Here is an 18,431-nt window from a genome sequence, read left to right on the forward strand (position 1 = left end):
ATGGTGATCAAATCCCTGAGCCCAACATTGTGGGTCACGGCCTTTAGCTCATCAGGAGGTCTCCTTGTCAAGCTACAGAGGTGATCCAAGTAAAGTTTGGATATGACAATAGCAGTCATGAAAGGGGGGCCTATTAAGCATTTCTTAATTTTCTGTATACGTATATGTTATGATGTCGGATGTTCATATTAAATATGGCCAAAGTTTCAAATAATGAGTTAAACAAATGATGAAGTAATCCTTGTGAGCTAAAAGCTCACAATTCTGATTTCTCAGAATGCTAGGTTTCAAGGGCTTTTTCTACTACAAGCCCGTGTCACACGTGATGGATTTCTTTATGGGCATCTGCTCTGCCCACATTGCCTCTACATGGATGTCATCCACCCAAAAAAGAAAGTTGACCAACCAGAATAAAGAGGGCTTTTAGAGGGGGCCTTAATGAGTCAACAGCTAATACAGCTGGGTTTTTAGAGATATACTGAAAAGAGGGGCTGCATAAAGAGCCAGTATAAGATAAATAACGAGTTGTTTGAACTGTGAATCATCCAAAGCTACTATAGTGGAGTCCCAGAATAAAATTATAATAGCTGGAAATTAGCATAATGGCCCCCTTTAAAAGCTAAATTGAGCTTTAAACAGCGGTCCCAATGTGAGATGGTTCATGTTTCGAACCAGGCCTCTAGAAATCGTTGTGCACAAGTGACCATTGTTCATGTGTATTATGTGCCGTGTGCACTGCTCTTGGCCAACTATGAGCTTTAGCATTATGACAGTTTTCTGTGGGCTCCGGTGGAAAATGGGTATATGACCTACACCTGGGTGATGGAGCCATTGGAAGGAGAGGCCGCCTATCACCGGACAAAATGACCCAATGCTTTTGAGGCCAAATTACTTTTTAATGTGCCTTTTTGCTAGGTTTTAGGAGTTGACGACTAAGTGAAGTGTCATTGTCTGTCCCTGTGGGAACATCGAGAGTGATGGGAGTTCACTTACCCCACTCGATCACAACCATTGCCGTACAAATCTCTTCTGCCCAGAGAGGAGAGCCATGCTGATCCGCTTGCCTGTGATTTACCCCTCCCATCCATCCCTCCGTCTCTGCACCTCTCTCTCTCTCTCTCTCTCTCTCTCTCTCTCTCTCTCTCTCTCTCTCTCTCTGTCTTTCTCTATAACACACCCACTAGTTCCGGTACATTATCTTGTGGGAAGTCTAAAGAAGAGAGACACAGATGAAACAAAACCATAGGTGTCTGTCAATTTATTACACACTTTATGTATTCACATTGTCTATCGTTTCTAGCTGTCTTTATATTTTGTGATTGCTTATCATTATATAAACATATTACAGAGAAACAGTTTGAACAATTCTAGCTATTTGACTGCCCATTAGATTAGAAGAATAAAAACTTCCTCTTCCTATACATTTTCAAAATGTACTTTATTATGTTAAGATGATTATAGCACTGTGCACTCCCTTTTGATTTGGGGCTGTTTACTTGTTACATAGTTTGAGTAGTGGGGTACCTCCTGCTTCATATAACACATAAACTAAGCACACACACACAGCTTTGTCCATGTGAAGTGAGCTTTAGAAGACAGCCAGCATTTTATGTCAGCCTCCCCCCTAAGGCTCAACATCTCATACCTAGCTCTGTTCAACCGCGCTCAGCTCGGGTGAAGTAGCATCTGAGTTAATTATTTGTGCTTAACCTGCTCTCCACTGTCCTGGCTCTACTCCAATAAGGCCTCTGGTCTGAGAACCTACATCCATGGTAGCTCCCGTCAAGGATCGCTGTTCAGGTCAAACGGCCCTGTTAGACTTCACCAGAACACGAGACGGTCCTTCATGGTTGGTTGGTAGCGCCAGCTCTAAATTCTGTCTATTTCACCTTCCCCTGTTTATTTCATGGGGCAGGTGTTTGTACATTATGCTGCCTCTGCTTTCTTGCATGTGACACGACAGAAAGTGAGAGGATCAGGAAGGGCTGTGGGGTGCAGGGAATGGCAGCCTGAAACACGCAACGATAGAAGTGTGTGGCTTGTGTCCTGCGGCTTACAGTATGTGTTTTATGCTACATTATGCGTAGCAGTGGTCTTAACCGTGGCAGTGTAAGGCAGTGCCATGTTCTACCCACATCATTACGGAACCCACTAACCCAGGTAGTGTTACCACCTTCCGTCACATTAAATTACATACTGCAGGAACCGTCCTGTATATCTGTGTCCATGTGTGACGCTGATGGATTCGTAAGTAAATTGCTGTACATCGCAAGACCAGAATACTCAGGACCTGATAACTAGAAAAAGTGCTCCTCGGAGCACAGGTCTACGCCAGGTCAGGTAGGTTATTGTGGGACAGTAATGTTCGGAATTCGCCAATCAGGATAGAATATGAAAAATTGGACGGAACCATCTTGATCACTTGACTATAGAGATAATGTGTACCGATTTGCATTATGTTTGGACAACATTTGTATGAGTAATATAAAAAAGAAAAGTGTTTCAAAAATCGGCCTCCTGGTGGCGCTATAATAGGGCAATGTTAAAAGGGTGGTATTTGTTCCTCAACATAGTGCAAATGTGCGTGCAAAGTTTCACCGGAATCGGACGCTGTGTTCATGATTTGCGGCAAAACTTTTGTGCAAAACTTGCAAACTTTAGATGTCAATCTGAGCCAATCAGGATGGATTGGTGGCGCTATAAAAGGCAAATGTGAAAAATGCAGGGCAAAGGTTTTTCCTTGGCCTCTAGAGAGTGTGCATACAACGTTTTACACAGATCGGTGCAGTTATGGGTAAAAACACGAATCAGCCTGTTACAGCGCCACCATGAGGCTGATTTAAAAAAAATCTGATGGCATTTCTTCCTCTGCCTAATGGGAATGTGTGTGCAAAATTTCACGGATATGCATACTGTGTTCATGATTTGATGCTTTTTGATTTGAGTACTCCTGCAAACTTTGGAAGCCAATTTTAGCCAATCAGGATGGAATATGAAAAATCTGAAAGTTTTGCTTAATGACTATAGAGATACTGTGTACCGATGTGCGGGATTTTTGGACAAAATCTGTAGGAGTACTGTCAAAAAATGTGTTTTGCACAAATCGGCCTCCTGGTGGCGCTATAAAAGGCCCATGTGAAAAACTTGGGGCAGAGGTTCTGCTGTGGCATCCAGGGAGTGTGTGTGCACAGTTTCACTGCGATCAAGCCAACGGTGCCAGAGATTAGCTGTACACAGACAGAATGACGGACACACACACGGACGGACGGACACACACACGGACGGACGGACGGGGTAAAACATACTCTCGCCATGCCTTTCAGCCTGGCGGAGACAATAACGGTCTAATGTTAATGTAGGTTAGAGTTTTGTTACTGTCCGCTCACAAAAATAAATCATTCTAAGCATAGTCTGTGTATCATCCGATCATTCAATTATTTCATTGAATCTGCCAAAGGGGGTGGGGGGAGGTCATTGTATCATTTTTCAGTTTTTCTGTATGCACTAAATATTATTATTATTATTATTTATTTATTTTATCCCACGATTTTGTAACCCAATTTTTTACACCCAGTGCCAATTGTCTATGTAATCCTGGGCACTACCTTCCCTCTACCAACCTAGGGAGGCCAGGGCCGAGTTCATGCCTCCTTCAATGCATGAGAGCCAACTGACCTTCTTATCACCTGACAGGGGAGAGTTTCCCTGGTTGGACGTAGCGCGTGGAAGGAACACGTTATTCCAACCAGTTCCTTTCCCCTCCATCAGGCGCCCCGGCTGGCCAGGGGGAGGCAGTATAGTGACCAGGATTACTGCATGTTTTTGTGAGGGTACCTACCCTAGGAGACACAGGGAGAACATGCAAACTCCACACAGAGAGGCCCTTTCGCCAACCCCACCTAGGGTATGGGCACTGATGACGCGGAGGAGAGAACACGCCCCCAGCGCCCACAGCGTCCCCTGCGGGAATCGAACCCTAAATATACTAAATATTGAAAACTGATGTTTGTTTTGCTGTTTTCAACTCTCGAAACTGAAAGCAAAACAAAATAATGAGTCTACTTACTTTCTTAATTTTTCGTTTTCTTTTCCCATTTCCCACCGTATCTTCTGCAACGTGTCTACATGCATGAATATGTACGCTGTTTAGTCAACAGCATTGTTGCTGTATAAAGTGACTTTATGTAAAGTTGCATACAAATATTGGTAATTGCAGATAGTGTGTATTTCTTTCATCAAATGTTTTGTGTCTTGTTTCTAAAGTGTTGTTGCTTATTTGGGCTTCCTGTCTATAGGTCAAGGACAACCAAAATGATGCTTATTAAGCCGCGGAATCCCCATTTAAAAAGATTTGTTGCCAGGGACCCAGGGAAAAGAGAAGATCTTAGTTGTTGAGATTAGATTAAGTACAGAATGATGTCTGTGTTGCAGGTGGGGAGAGAGAAACCTATGATTTCAATAGTCATTCTTAAACAATACATTCTCTCATTGGTCTACCTTCTAGCTGGCTATTTTGTACATGTCATAGGCAAATCTTCACTCCCGCTCTGAATTTCCGAATGATTGTCAAGTTGGGTTTGTTTGTTTTCCATTGGACTGCACAGATGGAAATCACTGGATCCGCCATTACTCTGTAGCTCTTCAGCAAATGGGTCAACTCAAACACTACTCCGGCTTTATTTGGCCTTATAAACAAACGTACAGTGTATTTTTCAGGTATATTTACATAGATCTCTGGAGAGCTTGCCTTTAAATGGAAAAGAAGCCATTTCTACCCATCAGAAATGAGAACACGGGAGTGTTACACTCCAGCGTTTACAGCAACAGCTTGGCAAAAAAAAGTATTGCTTGCTTTATGCAGTACCTACAGTATACTTGCTTCCATGGATTGTATGGATAAAGTGAAGAAGTGGGATGCTGTCAACACTGAACCTGTGATGATACTGCCATTTTCTGAGGATTATGTTAAACAATCCATAGCCCATTTACATGAATATCAGTATTCCTGATGCTGTGTGAATGTACTGCGGACAGGGGTCAGGGAACTATAGATAAAGATACCTGGTTACTATAGAAACCAGTGTGGGCCAGAAACCGAGGGAGGCAAGGGAGAAAGAGAAGACGTGCTGGAACATGACAGTGAAAGATGGTCAATGACAAGATGACACTGTCATACAAAATGGATTGATTACTGTCATTGTTGCGTTTGTATGCCACTGTTATGGACAGTCAACAGCTATTAATCTGTCTGTGTTGAGACAGTGAAAGGTGACAGTTATTTATGGTGTTTGTCTGGTACTCCCTCGGTGTGGGACACATGTGAACTGAACCATGCAGAATGGGGATAAGAAAAGTAGGGGAGAAGAATGGCTGCCATCGGTTTAGATCCACCTGCATGTCTGCAATTAGCAAACCGGCGAGCAGCTACAGTTACTGAATGTGAATAAATACAGTTTATTTTTACTTGTACTCCTAATGTGTGTGGGGGGAGTGCTAGCCTGCACGTGTGATCCAGTGTGTGCACTAAGTTTGAGCAAAGCAAAGGGAGATGGATACATACTGTACAGTATAGTGAGACCGCTTGAAAGAAGAGAGACAGGCAGACTGCAATGCGCAGAGTTTCTTATCAATGCTGCGTTTCATTATGACTGTACACGGCATCACGTTCTCACTACCCCTGCTCTCCTCTTTCTCCACAGCCATCTGTCAAGGCATCGATTTATGGCCCCTTCTCTAAAATCCAGTACTGTAAGCATAAATTGGAAATGGCATGCAGCGCATCTCTGTTGTGCCCAGACAGACAAAGACAGAGAGATTGAAGCCATCCCTCAGGTTTTATGATCTAATGCCATCGCTTTGACATGCACAACTGTACAGGTGTTCCTTTGATCTGTCATTGGGGAAAAACAGAGAGAGAGAGAGAGAGCGAGAGAGAGAGAGAGAGAGAGAGAGAGAGAGAGAGAGTGAGAGTGTGAGAGTGAGTGAGTGCGTTTGTTGAAGCACAGCCACAGACCATTGCCTGGCTATTTCGATCGGCTATTTTCATGACAGCGTCAGGCATAAACCGAGTTTGTACTTTGTTGTGCGATGCTACCAACGGTTACTGAGAACAGAAAAAACACGGATATCTGTCTATCGCACCGAATCTCTGTGTTTGGGGGATATGCAGGCACCGGCTTCCCTGATTGGCCAACCCGACCCTTGGCTTTACGGATTGTCAGCGCTTTGCGTCATGTCTGTGCGGATGCACCAATATAAGTGGCAGCGTGTACAACAGAACTCCATTCACGTTTTCCCATGTACGTCATCAACATGACATCAGCAGTTTCGGACGACGTGAGGGACCCCGTATCTCCATATTTAATTGACCGTCATATGTTAGTGGGGTACTGCACTGGGTGCTCTGAGAACGGGTACAACGCGTACTCTGACAAGTACAAGAAGTATAATGGGTATTGCATAAACAGTAGGTCTGTATGCCACACTGGATTCTCTAACAATGGGTACAGCGAGAACTCTGACAGCAGGTACCACGGGTATTGCAAAACTGGGTGGGGGCATTCATTCCCAACTTGCATCGTTCCTGTTTTACATCGTTCCTGACTTGTGTGTTATCCGAGTAGTATGTATCAAAATGTTCTACAGTAGTGTGACAGAGTTTTGAAAAACTATGTTCTTTGGAAAAGTTCACAGTGAACTCCAAACACTGCTCATTCAGTCTAGTAACCTATGGATACCTATGGATGCCTAGGATTTCAGTTGCATGAATGTGCCTGGGCGAACCTTCCTACATTCAGTCCTTGGCAGTGCAGCTGTGCGGTTACAGAACCCTGTCCAGCTCACAAGAATCATTTTGGTTTAACTGACAGATAGAGCTGAGTGTTGTTAGCATCTGCCAATGTACAAAATACTGTGTCATGAATTTAGCCTTGAGGCAACCCATAGGCCTACAGCAGAAGAAGTATAATAGCCAATGGAAATATAAAATTTTAAGGTTTGCCAGGTTAAGGTGATAACACTCAAGGGCAATGCCAGATATATGAACTCCAAATTCTCCATCTACAACAAGGTTGCACTTATGGCAAAAAACGCTAACGTGGTGGGGAAAGAAAATTGCTACTACTGTAGCAATCCTTCTGTTTCAGTTGTATGGGCAACTTTTTTATTTTCCTTTTTTTTGTCAAAATGTCATTTATTTTCTTCACCTCGGGCCATGGGTTTGATAGTGATTGGTCCAATTAAAATGCATTTTTGAAGAGTAAGTAACCCAGTTCAAGCTGATTTCTCTCGGCCGTCTTGCTGGTTTGGAAGGATAATACCAGTTATTTGGAAGACAATCCTAAGGCATACAGTTTTTTACGCTGACAGTTCTGGATTTTGTTAAGCGATGTACTATATATATATATGTATCATCCCATCTCATTGGGACTTGTAATGACAGAACTCTTCTTAAAATGACTGCAGCTAAGGCAATTCAGACAGGAAATTGCACAATATTAGGGTTACAGGGGCCCTTAACCTTGTTGACCAAGGTCCCCCAGGGGTCTATACAGTACATGGTCCCCTCCTTTACGGTGAAAATCTCTTCACCGGAAATAGCCGATCTACAAGCTCACAACGCATCGCGCTGGGGTACGTTGTGAGCTATTTTTGCGGAATGTTAGTCTATTAGAACATGCCCAGAATAGAGACGCCAGATTCATGTGTTTAAAGATACCATGGTTTCTGGATGTTACTGTTTAGTAAATACTGAGGGTACAGTGTGATTAGCTGTCACTGGGCCAAAAAGTCCATGCAGTTTTTGTGCAGTTGTAGACCTCCCTCCTACTCTGTTAGTCTGTCTGTCCCCATGTTTCCTGTTTTAGTTTTGAAAGTACCTTGATCACCTATACTAATATAGTATATACATTTAGATGGAGTTGTGATGTGTGTGTGTGTGTGTGTGTGTGTGTGTGTGTGTGTGTGTGTGTGTGTGTGTGTGTGTGTGTGTGTGTGTGTGTGTGTGTGTGTGTGTGTGTGTGTGTGTGTGTCTCCATGGGGAGGGGAAGTACATGGAGACTGTCCACAGACTCCCTGTCACCAGCACCTGCCTCTCCGTCTGGCATAACTTTTTTCACTTATCGGGTTCATCTATTCTTGTCCTGATATCCTGTCAGTTTACGAAGGGAGAGTGGAAGGAGACAGTGAGAGAGAGGGGGAATGAGATGTCTATTGGGTCATCAGTAAAGTGAAAGATGATCCGCTTATACGGGGGCTGACACTGGTCGATAAGATGGAGGTTAGATTGGACAAAGCCGTTGGCATTAAGATGAGCTGCTAGCTCGCCCAGTGTTTAGATCTGGGACTAGGAGTGACCATCACACTCATCTACAAGCTGCTGTTGACACCAGATAAATGAGTACTTTCCATGGATTATGTTGTAATAGTGTGTTTGTGTTGAGGATGGGGGTTATATTTTGAGGCATTAGGCCATATGGGTTGCAAGAGGCAGATGACATGCAGTGGTTTGGTTCAAGATAGCGAGGCCCTTGACTCTACTCCAAGGAACGCCTCTCTCTGCCCCTCTGCTGGCATGGTATGCCATGGTAATGAACTGTAACTCATGCTTAAAAGGAACCAATTATAGTCTGTAATGACATGAATGTGTTATAACTATGTGGTTATACAAAGGAATTTATAGCAACATTATTATTATTTTTATTATTTTCAGAAAACTGTTTTTAACTTATTTTTAGAATCGTCCTCAGGTCTAAAAGGGTTTAATCGATCAAGACAGATTCAGCTCAAAAAGATACATGTCATTGGGCATGTCATTAGGTGAAACTTTTTTTAGCTGGATTTGAAAATAGCAGATATAAAATCGTTGAAAATAGGACTGAAGTGGTTAAAACTGTGTGTTGTGTAAAACCACCGTCATTGCAAATATGTTATGTAGTTTTATATGTAGGCCAGTATGTATATTTGTGATTATGCAAGCTTTGAACCAACTCTTAGCCTATTCCCTACATCTTTGAGGTGCAAAGTCCATTACTGTATATACAGTAATCTATGTACTGGCCAGGAACAGTGCGAATGTGAAGATATAATGATGTCCTGTTATTTGCCTGTGTTTGAAAGGTCAGTTGTACTGTGATTGAGTTACACAAGGAAACAAAATACTATGACAAAAATAATGGTCCAAGCGCGCCGAGCTACTTTCATATTGTGTAGGCATAGGAACAAAGCAGCACACTGCTAGCTATCAATTAACCACATCACTCCTGGTATCCATATATTATATATTATATATATAATATATTATACTGTACAGATTCAGAATCATGTTCAACGTTATTGTCATATACATTTAAAAGGTACCATCTACATTCAAATGCAATGACATGCATGTGTCCTAGCTCTCTCAGCCCTTAAAACGATATAAACAAAGAGATAATAAACTAGACATACCACATTGCGGTTATATGCCTCTGTCAACCAGTTGCCGTTTACATCCGTGTCTGTCCAGAGTCATAATTATAGTATGTAGGGAAGACTTTGAAGGGATTTAATGAACATGATTTGTGAGGTCGCAGTGACCTGACCTTTGACTACTTTCTTCTAATCAGTTCATGCTAGAGTCCAAGTGGACATTTGTGCCAAATGTCGTGAAATTCCATATTGGTGTTCCTGAGGGTAACCGGAAGGCTCGCCCCAAAACACACTTTCCCCCATTTTGTTTGTGGACCGCTAGCCCTGAGCGGTTCTTTTATTCTTGTATTCGCTTTACTGAGGATAAGGTTAGGAATAAGTTTAAGGTTAGGCATAACCTTATATGAGGTTAAGTTTAGTAATAAGGTTAGGATTAGGCATAGTTTTACTGAGGTGACGTTTAGGAATAAGTTTAGGTTTAGGCATAGTTTTACTGAGGTTACGTTTAGGAATACCTGGTGGCGACCATTCCGAGGTCGTCGGATTTGACACGGGCGAGCGTGTTTTGGGGCGAGCGTTCTTGTATTCTTCCTGAGATCTTGCGTTCAAAATGTTGAAACCGGCAGACGTACTGTGCTTACTATACGGACAAGCCAAATACATAATGCATCCAATCATGGCTGTCCGCCAGCGGAGGCAGCAATATAAGTAACGAAAACAATAAATAAGGAATCAGAAATCCCGCTAAATAATAAAGCACTGCAAGTTATGTATACTGTTCATTATTCTGACCGCCTGAGGGTAGAAACTGTCTTTGATACTCTGTAAAGCCTTTTCCTGAGTGAAGGAGTGAGAACAGACCATTTTCTGGGTGGTGGCAGATGTCCTCCATGATACTTAGGGCCTTCCTTCTGTAGTGGGTGGTATAAATGTCCTGAAGCAGTGGCAGGGATGTTCCTGTGATTTTTTATGTTTTACTGTCCTTCTAAGTTGTTTGTGGTCTTGTTCAGTCAGGTTGCCAAACCACACCATTAGGCCTCCTGTAAGGATGCTCTCTATGGTGGTGTGGCAGAAATGGATCAGGGTGTTTAGTCTGTCTCTGTTGTGCCTTCTTAATGATACAACTGGTGTAGTGATCAGGATCTAAAAATCCTTTGGCAAGCGACACGGTTGTATGACACTAAATCAGGCTTTACTCTGGTTCCAGGGGAAATGCACTATCCCGAAATGCCTAGCCTTGCTGGGTACATGTGCGTGCATCCGTGCGTGCATGTGTGTATACGTGCATTTGAACATGCATTATGTGTGTCAGTCAGCCCTGGCAGGCATGTGCCTTAAGTTCTGATGCAGAATATCAAGTGAACCGTGATCCGGCTATGCACTGTGACAGACAATGCTAACGCAACAATCTGCTAACAACTTGTTTTCTCTCTCTCGCCCCCCCCCCTGCCCTTCTTTCTCCACGTGCCTCTCGGAATAACAGATCACTTGGGCATCGAGTTTATGGGTAAGCAAAATCTTCTCTTGTCTTACATGTGCGTGAGTCACCGCTGCCTTATGCTTTCATGTTACATAAAGCCCTGCATGTTGACTGTTTAAATATATGTGCATTACATCATGGCCATGAACCTCATCTCCTTGGATGTGAACATACCTACATTATCACACAAGTTGGAGATCAAGACACTGAGCTGTGCTGATCCCATGTGATGAAAAACAGTGTCTGAAGATGATGTCATAGACACACCCATCTATAATATATACATACATGGTTTTATTCTTCACTTATCTTTACTCCCTATATGTTATGTATATATCATTATATCTCTCTGCTTTCATCTCTTTTCTCTTTGTCTCTGGCTTCATCTCTGTGTTGCCTCCCTCTCTCTTTTTCCTGTCTCTCTCTCCCTCTATCTCTCTCCAATTGCTCATGAAATGTCCCTTCAGAATACCAATGTGCTGCAGTCTCCTTGGAAACAGCGAGAACAGAGAGGCAAGCAGGGTACAGTCAGGGAGTTTTTATGATGTTGGTACTGCTACCAAGACCAACTACTTCTCATTTGTGTGTGTGTGTGTGTGTGTGTGTGTGTGTGTGTGTGTGTGTGTGTGTGTGTGTGTGTGTGTGTGTGTGTGTGTGTGTGTGTGTGTGTGTGTGTGTGTGTGTGTGTGTGTGTACACGTGCGCGCATGCGTGTGTGGTGTACATGTCAAGATGTGTCGGTATGTTTGGCTTGTGTCCAGAAGGCTTTGCATCAAGCATCTACATTGTATGCATATACAGTACAGTATGCATTGTGCATTGTGTTTCCATAAACTGGGAGACTGTGTGCAGGCATTGTGCCAGTAGCTCCTCAATGTCTTTGCAAGGCTGTCTGCTGTTCTTGGCTCTCCTTGCGGGGTTCTCTGCAGGGTGTCATGGCGAAAGGCTAGTTAGCAACACAAATGCCTGATTCTGTCTAGCATTCTCCACTCTTTTCAGTCGATAGAATGTAGGTTCTTTCCATACTTCAGGTATAGAGATGGCAGGGTTAGTAGTACCCATTGACAACGTCCTCTTTGGCTGCCAATAGTTGTTCTTCCCTGTACTTTCGTTTCTAATGGTATACAAAGTTGTGACCTTGTACAGTATGTACCATTATATTTTGGACCAGAAAACCACCTGTCGGAGGACATACTGTAGTAGTTTGAACTGTTTTTGGTTTATTTGTTCTTGCTTTAAATATGCTGGATAAATTGTGCACTGCTTTATAGCTTTAATACGTTTTGCTGCATTCGAAGAGCTTCCATTGTTGTTATTTTTTCATTGTATTGGGACAGTTTGTCAGCCCTTCCCCAAGGTGGACAAGACATTCGAAAAGCACATTTTCGAATGTTATACAGAGCTTATACAATTAACAGAGACAGGTGTTGTTAGTCTAGGTCAGATTCCCCCAAATCTTAACCCTGAAGGCAAATCGTGTTAATTTATGTCTTAGGGGTATTAAGGGGTGCTGAATCCAAATCTGCTGTATGCCCAGCTCAAAAATGGCTGCTAATGCAAATTGACCATTTAAAGATGGCGGCCACCACTATGCTGAAGTATATTAATAACATAATCTTTTGACTAAACAAGGTAGAAACATGATTGCATTGTGTTTCTTTAGGTTTTCATTATGTGGAATCCAATGCCATATTCAGATTTGAGATCAAATGTGAGGAAACTGTTTAAAAATCATATATATTGTGAAAATTGTCATTTATTGGTGAATAGTTTTTCCAAACAACATTATCCCATGATTCTATAACATACAGTATCTGCTGTCAAATTATTATGTTGTTTATATTATATCAAATTATCATGCTTCCTTCAATGCATGAGAGCCAACTGACCTTCTTGTCACCTGACAGGGGGGAGTTTCCCTGGTAGGACGTAGCGCGTGGAAGGAACACGTTATTCCAACCAGTTCCTTTCCCCTCCATCAGGCGCCCTGGCTGACCAGGGGGAGGCAGTATAGTGACCAGGATTACTGCATGTTTTTGTGAGGGTATTAACTACCCTAGGAGACACGGGGAGAACATGCAAACTCCACACAGAAAGGCCCTTTCACCAACCCCACCTAGGGTATGGGCACTGATGACGCGGAGGAAAGAACACGCCCCCAGCGCCCACAGCGTCCCCGGCGGGAATTGAACCCAGGACCTTCTAGCTGTGAGGCGAAAGCGCTACCGACTGCGCCACCGTGCCCCTTCCCCCAATATAAGTTTTAAACACTTTCCTCACATTTCATCTCAAATCAGAATATGGCATTGGATTTCCTCATATATGATAACCTAAAAGCAAAATTCAATGAATTTTCTACCTTGTTATTATCAAAAGGATTTCAGCATCGTGATGGCCGTCATCTTTAAATTGTCCATTCAGAGGCATTAGCAGCCATTTTTGAGCTGGGCATACAGCAGACTGGGATTCAGCACCCCTTAACGCCAGAGTTAAAACATCGTCTATAGTTGCCCTTGCCAGTGATTCCGAGCGTTTTCACTAACCTTCAGGCACGTGCACAGATAGACTCTAGGTGGTGCTAGAGCACCTGCCCTTTGCCCTCTGGACCAGAAGTGCCCTTTTGGGCACGGTGGCGCAGTCGGTAGCGCTGTCGCCTCACAGCTAGAAGGTCCTGGGTTCGATTCCCGCCGGGGACGCTGGGGGCGTCTTCTCCTCCGCGTCATCAGCGCCCATACCCTAGGTGGGGTTGGTGAAAGGGCCTACTCTGTGTGGAGTTTGCATGTTCTCCCCGTGTCTCCTAGGGTAGTTAATACCCTCACAAAAAACATGTAGTAATCCTGGTCACTATACCGCCTCCCCCATGACAGCCGGGGCGCCTGATGGAGGGGAAGGGAACTGGTTTGAATAACGTGTTCCTTCCACGCGCTACGTCCTACCAGGGAAACTCCCCCCTGTCAGGTGACAAGAAGGTCAGTTGGCTCTCATGCATTGAAGGAAGCATGAGCTCGGCCCTAGGCTGTGAGGGACTGGTGTAGCGCTGGTGTAGGGCTGGTGTAGCGCCCAGGATCACTTAGGAAATTGGCACCGGGTGAAAAAAATGGGTTGCAAAAATCGCGGGATAAAAAATGTAGACAAAAAATAAGTGCCCTTTTTTACACATCTGCATCAGACAGCATATGGCTATTAAAACAAATACATAAGCAATTACGACGTACAAGATGTGCCTGTATTAAATATCACACTGCTAGGGGAGCCGGCGGTTCCACGCCTCAAAATGTCTGTGCACGCCACTGCTAACCATCATCATAGAATATTATTCTTCACAACGATCCACCCGCCAATCGCTTTAAAAGACGTAGTAGAGTCTTGTAGAATCAGAGATTTTTTTTTTGCCGTCGCGATAATCCGTTCCATAGTTGTTGGCAGTTGAAAGTAGCTTGTTTTTGCCAAAAAATGTTACTTATTTAATAGAACCTGAACCCACTTTTGAAATCACGTGATCTTTGGCTGTAGGCCAAAGATCTCTTCTTTGGCGATGCTGGGATCATTCACAGGCTGCGGAAGAGCGCCCTCTATCGTAAACCACTGAAAACACCAAATGATGAGTGACTCGTCAATGGCGGTGTGAGCCTTGGATTGAAATGACGAGTATACTCGTCAAAGAGTTAATACCCCTGAATAAAACCATGTATGCCAGAAATTAACACGATTTGCACTTAAAATAAGCACAATTTCTGAAATTCTGCCTAGACTGTAATTATTTAGACTGACAGACAGACAGACAGACAGACAGACAGACAGACAGACAGATACTGCAGATGGATTTCGCTCTAGGCAACCCTCAAGTCTGGCCCTGTAGCTGTCTTTCTATGTCTATGTTATAAACCTGTATTTTAGGACGTTCTCGAAGGAATTCAGACTGAAACCTTGGAGTGAAGTCTGTGTAAACAGTTTGTTTTTAAACTGTTTAGAGTTTTTTGGGCTGTTGATTGAGTTTGATGTTGACATATAATCCTAAGAGAACTAAAAAGGGACCCAAAAAAAGCAATAAGACTGTACAACTCCTCATCTGGTTGGCTTGATCAGGCTGATTAGGATGGGGAATAAGTAGCGTTTGATCTGTCATTCTTTTTTTATTATTGTGGGTTGACTATGCTTAGATGCCTATTTGAGATGTTTTTTTATTATAATGTGTTTTTATTGATGTCTCTATGAGAGCTGCTGTAATACCTTACCTAAATAACTACCTACCTAGCTACCCACCTACCTACCTACCTACCTAGACTGCGACTGTGCTTTAGCTCCAGTAGAGACTGTTGCAGTGATATTCAAAGGTTCCTTCTTCTGTCTTTAAGGTGTTGTCAACAGCTAAAGGTCACATTCTTAAAACTATACTAAAGCCATTTTGTTATAACTCATTATATAACCTATTCTGTCTGACTGTTAATTCAGTAAGATAATGATATGGCATGCATGAGTAATGGCCTCATATACATTGGTTTGCACTTGCAATGCTAAGAAGTTTTTCTATTAATATCTAAACTATGTCAAATTAATTAATACAAATATACTGTGTAATGGATGCTTATAGAGTACACAGAACTCCTACAGAGGAGCTAATCAATGAAGCTGATTGAAAATATTTGTGTAATCTGATGCTATCCTCAGGCATGCACAAAGGCGCAGCAGACCCACAGTTACGCCTGATTTATGCTTGGTTGCACGCCAGTTAGAGGTGCGTGGATCGCGGTTTTATCCCCGGGTGCCGCGGATAACCGCAGTTTGGGTGGATTTGGGTCAATCAAATATAATTATGAATTAATATTGGATAAAACTCGGGTGAAATAATGTGGGAAATAAAGTAATGACATCTAATATATCTATCTATAGCTAAATCTCTGCGTGCCTTTGTCTGAGTGAGTGTGTGTTATTTTGTATAATTTGTAACGTGACGTAATTTTTCATCAGGCACGAATTAGCCACCTACTAGACTCGCATTGTGCCCAGTGTTGCCAGTGTTGCTAGATTTTGCGAGAGAAATAAGCAGCCAAGTCTATGAAAACAAGAAAGAAAAGTCACTTATAGTAAGCACTAAGCAGACATGGTAACACTGATAGTGCACCGGTAGGGTCCTTCCATTTCTCCTCCGTATAGGTTCAGCGCAGAGCAGCACTGATTAAAAAAAAAGAAAAGGAAAAAGACGAACGGACGTTCCAAAGGATAAATCAATGCATTTCTGTGATCGCAGTAACTAAGAAAACTAACGGGGAATACCAGAAAATAATAATTTGACATACAGAAAATGCGGTTGGTGCGGACATATAAATTGGATAATATAATTATTGCGGTTGCATAACGGGTGGATGATTAATGTGTACACGCGGATTTGGGTGACGTGAGAGCCCATCCGTGCACCACTATATCACCACAGTGTCTCACACAGAAAATGACAGATCTACAAACGCGTCGCGGCTGTTTTGGATGCGAGACACAGGCACACACCCAAGTATAAATCAGGCTTTATGATATCAAGAGCTCAACGGTAAAGTCTCCATTGCAATGTTATGGTGTTTTGTGTAACCTGTCCTCAGGCAACCTACACCCATGTTAGGGTTTCTAGAGAATCACACAGACGTTTCTGACAGGGCCAATTGCTGAGCTTCAAATTCAAACAGAAACGCCTCAAGGTTGAAATCCCTCCACGCAGGACATTACATTTCTGAGGCATAATACACAACACAAAATAAATTCAGCATTTCTCGCATCCTGCCTCTGCTGCCAGAGTCTTGGACTCCTATAATACATATTTCACAGTGCTCTGTGAAAGGGAGAAAATTGTTCTATACTGCAGCTAGTCAGTCAGTCATGCGGCCATCAATGTTTCCATCAGAGATCACTGAGCTCTGACTAGACGATGTTCTCCCTGTAAATCAATGTCGCAGCAAAGAGTTGCAGGCAACTATTTATTTATCTTTTCAGGGTGGGGTGATTTTCCACCAACATACACTGCACAGAGTGTGGTTTAACTGGAAGAAGCTCAGCCTCTGGACAGCTATGGTGAAGACTAGTAGACTGTGTGTGTGTGTGTGTGTGTGTGTGTGTGTGTGTGTGTGTGTGCGCGTGTGTGTGTGTGCGCGTGTGTGTGCGTGTGTGCGTGTGTGCGTGTGTGCGTGTGTGCGTGTGTGCGTGTGTGCGTGTGTGTGTGTGTGTGTGTGTGTGTGTGTGTGTGTGTATGTGTAATGACATATCTATAGCATTTTTTTATTTGTTTTGCCAATTATTTTTACCCCCTTTTTCTCCCCAATTTAGTCGTTATGCCAATTAATTCCTCCCCACGCACATTTCTGTGTTGTCACTGCTGTTGTCACTGCTGTATCCTACTGACTCACCTGCCAGTGAGGAGCCCCCACCGGGAGAACTACTCCTCCCGCCCAACACTCCCTGCTGACAGGTGCCGCCCCAGCCTGTAGGAGTACGTGCAATGACCAATATCACCCTCCCCACCAGGCTTCCCTCCCCCGACCACGGCCAATTGTGTTCGCATAGACGCCCGACAAAGCCGGATGCACCACGGTGGATTTGAACCCACAACCTCTTTGGTGGTGGGCAGGGACTTTACCACTGCGCCACCCGAGCGCCCTCATTTCACTTTTCATTGCTTTTATGACCCAGGACCTGTGAAAACACAATTAAACAGCAGACTGAAATGCACAATGTTAAACATGTTAAACACCTCAAAACGCAGTTTAAAAGCCCAGAGCGATTTGATTTCAGTGCAGTAAACATGCACAATATATAACAAAAGAAATGTAAATTTCAGTATTGACCCCATGCCTCCAAATCATAACAGTGGGAAAGGTGTCCCTGCCTCCTAAACAAGTTATTGTGTTGTTGTACACAATACCTGGGCTACGGGTCAGGTTACACATCCCAGAAAAGATAAATATTTATTATATTCAAATTTAGCATTGATACTAACTCTTTGTTTACGTGTGTTTCCCACACAGTTTGGATTTTTTTTTTTACGTCTGCCCAGGTCTGTGAGGCAACCACTAAATTCAATGAAGGGGCTAAAACTGGGTGGAAACAGTTGAGAAATTTAAAAACAAACTGCATTGCAGAACCAATGCAAAGACTTAAGGGTGGTCCGTCCTATTGGGATGGTATCAGGATTGGTTTTCAGTGAGTGGGTGTATTAGTGGCCGTTGAATTTAGATGTCACCAGAGGTTTCGGCAGGCGGACATCTCCAGTGCCAGACTACTTCCTTTGTCTGTCATTTTCTCACATCTTATGTTGTTCCTTTCATTCATCCCCTTTCCCCTGATCTCCATGACACAGGCGAAACAGACAGAGCTGAAAGTGATGAGGATTGAATGTGTAAGAGTGCTGCAGAGTGCATTTTCTATTGTCTGCTGCCTTTGGTGTGTGTGACTCGAGCTGTTCCATGCAGACTCAAGATCATCTAGCTGGATGAAAGTCAGCATGCATCCAAATGTCGGCTCAGCCCGTTGCTAGAGAGAGAGAGAGAGAGAGAGAGAGAGAG

At 43.2% G+C, this 18,431-nt stretch overlaps 1 protein-coding gene across 1 annotated transcript in view; it reads left to right on the forward strand.

Moving 5' to 3' along the window:
• Window positions 1-18,431, forward strand: part of nrg3a (neuregulin 3a) — a 489,374-nt gene that overhangs the window by 436,405 nt on the left and 34,538 nt on the right. Inside the window, exon 7 of the mRNA XM_080449647.1 lies at window positions 10,892-10,915. Coding sequence (XP_080305773.1) covers window positions 10,892-10,915 — 24 coding nt within the window. The remainder of the gene's footprint in view (window positions 1-10,891; window positions 10,916-18,431) is intronic.

Source organism: Gymnoscopelus braueri, assembly GCF_963280865.1.
Source record: "Gymnoscopelus braueri genome assembly, chromosome: 14".
Classification (NCBI taxonomy): Eukaryota; Metazoa; Chordata; class Actinopteri; order Myctophiformes; family Myctophidae; genus Gymnoscopelus; species Gymnoscopelus braueri.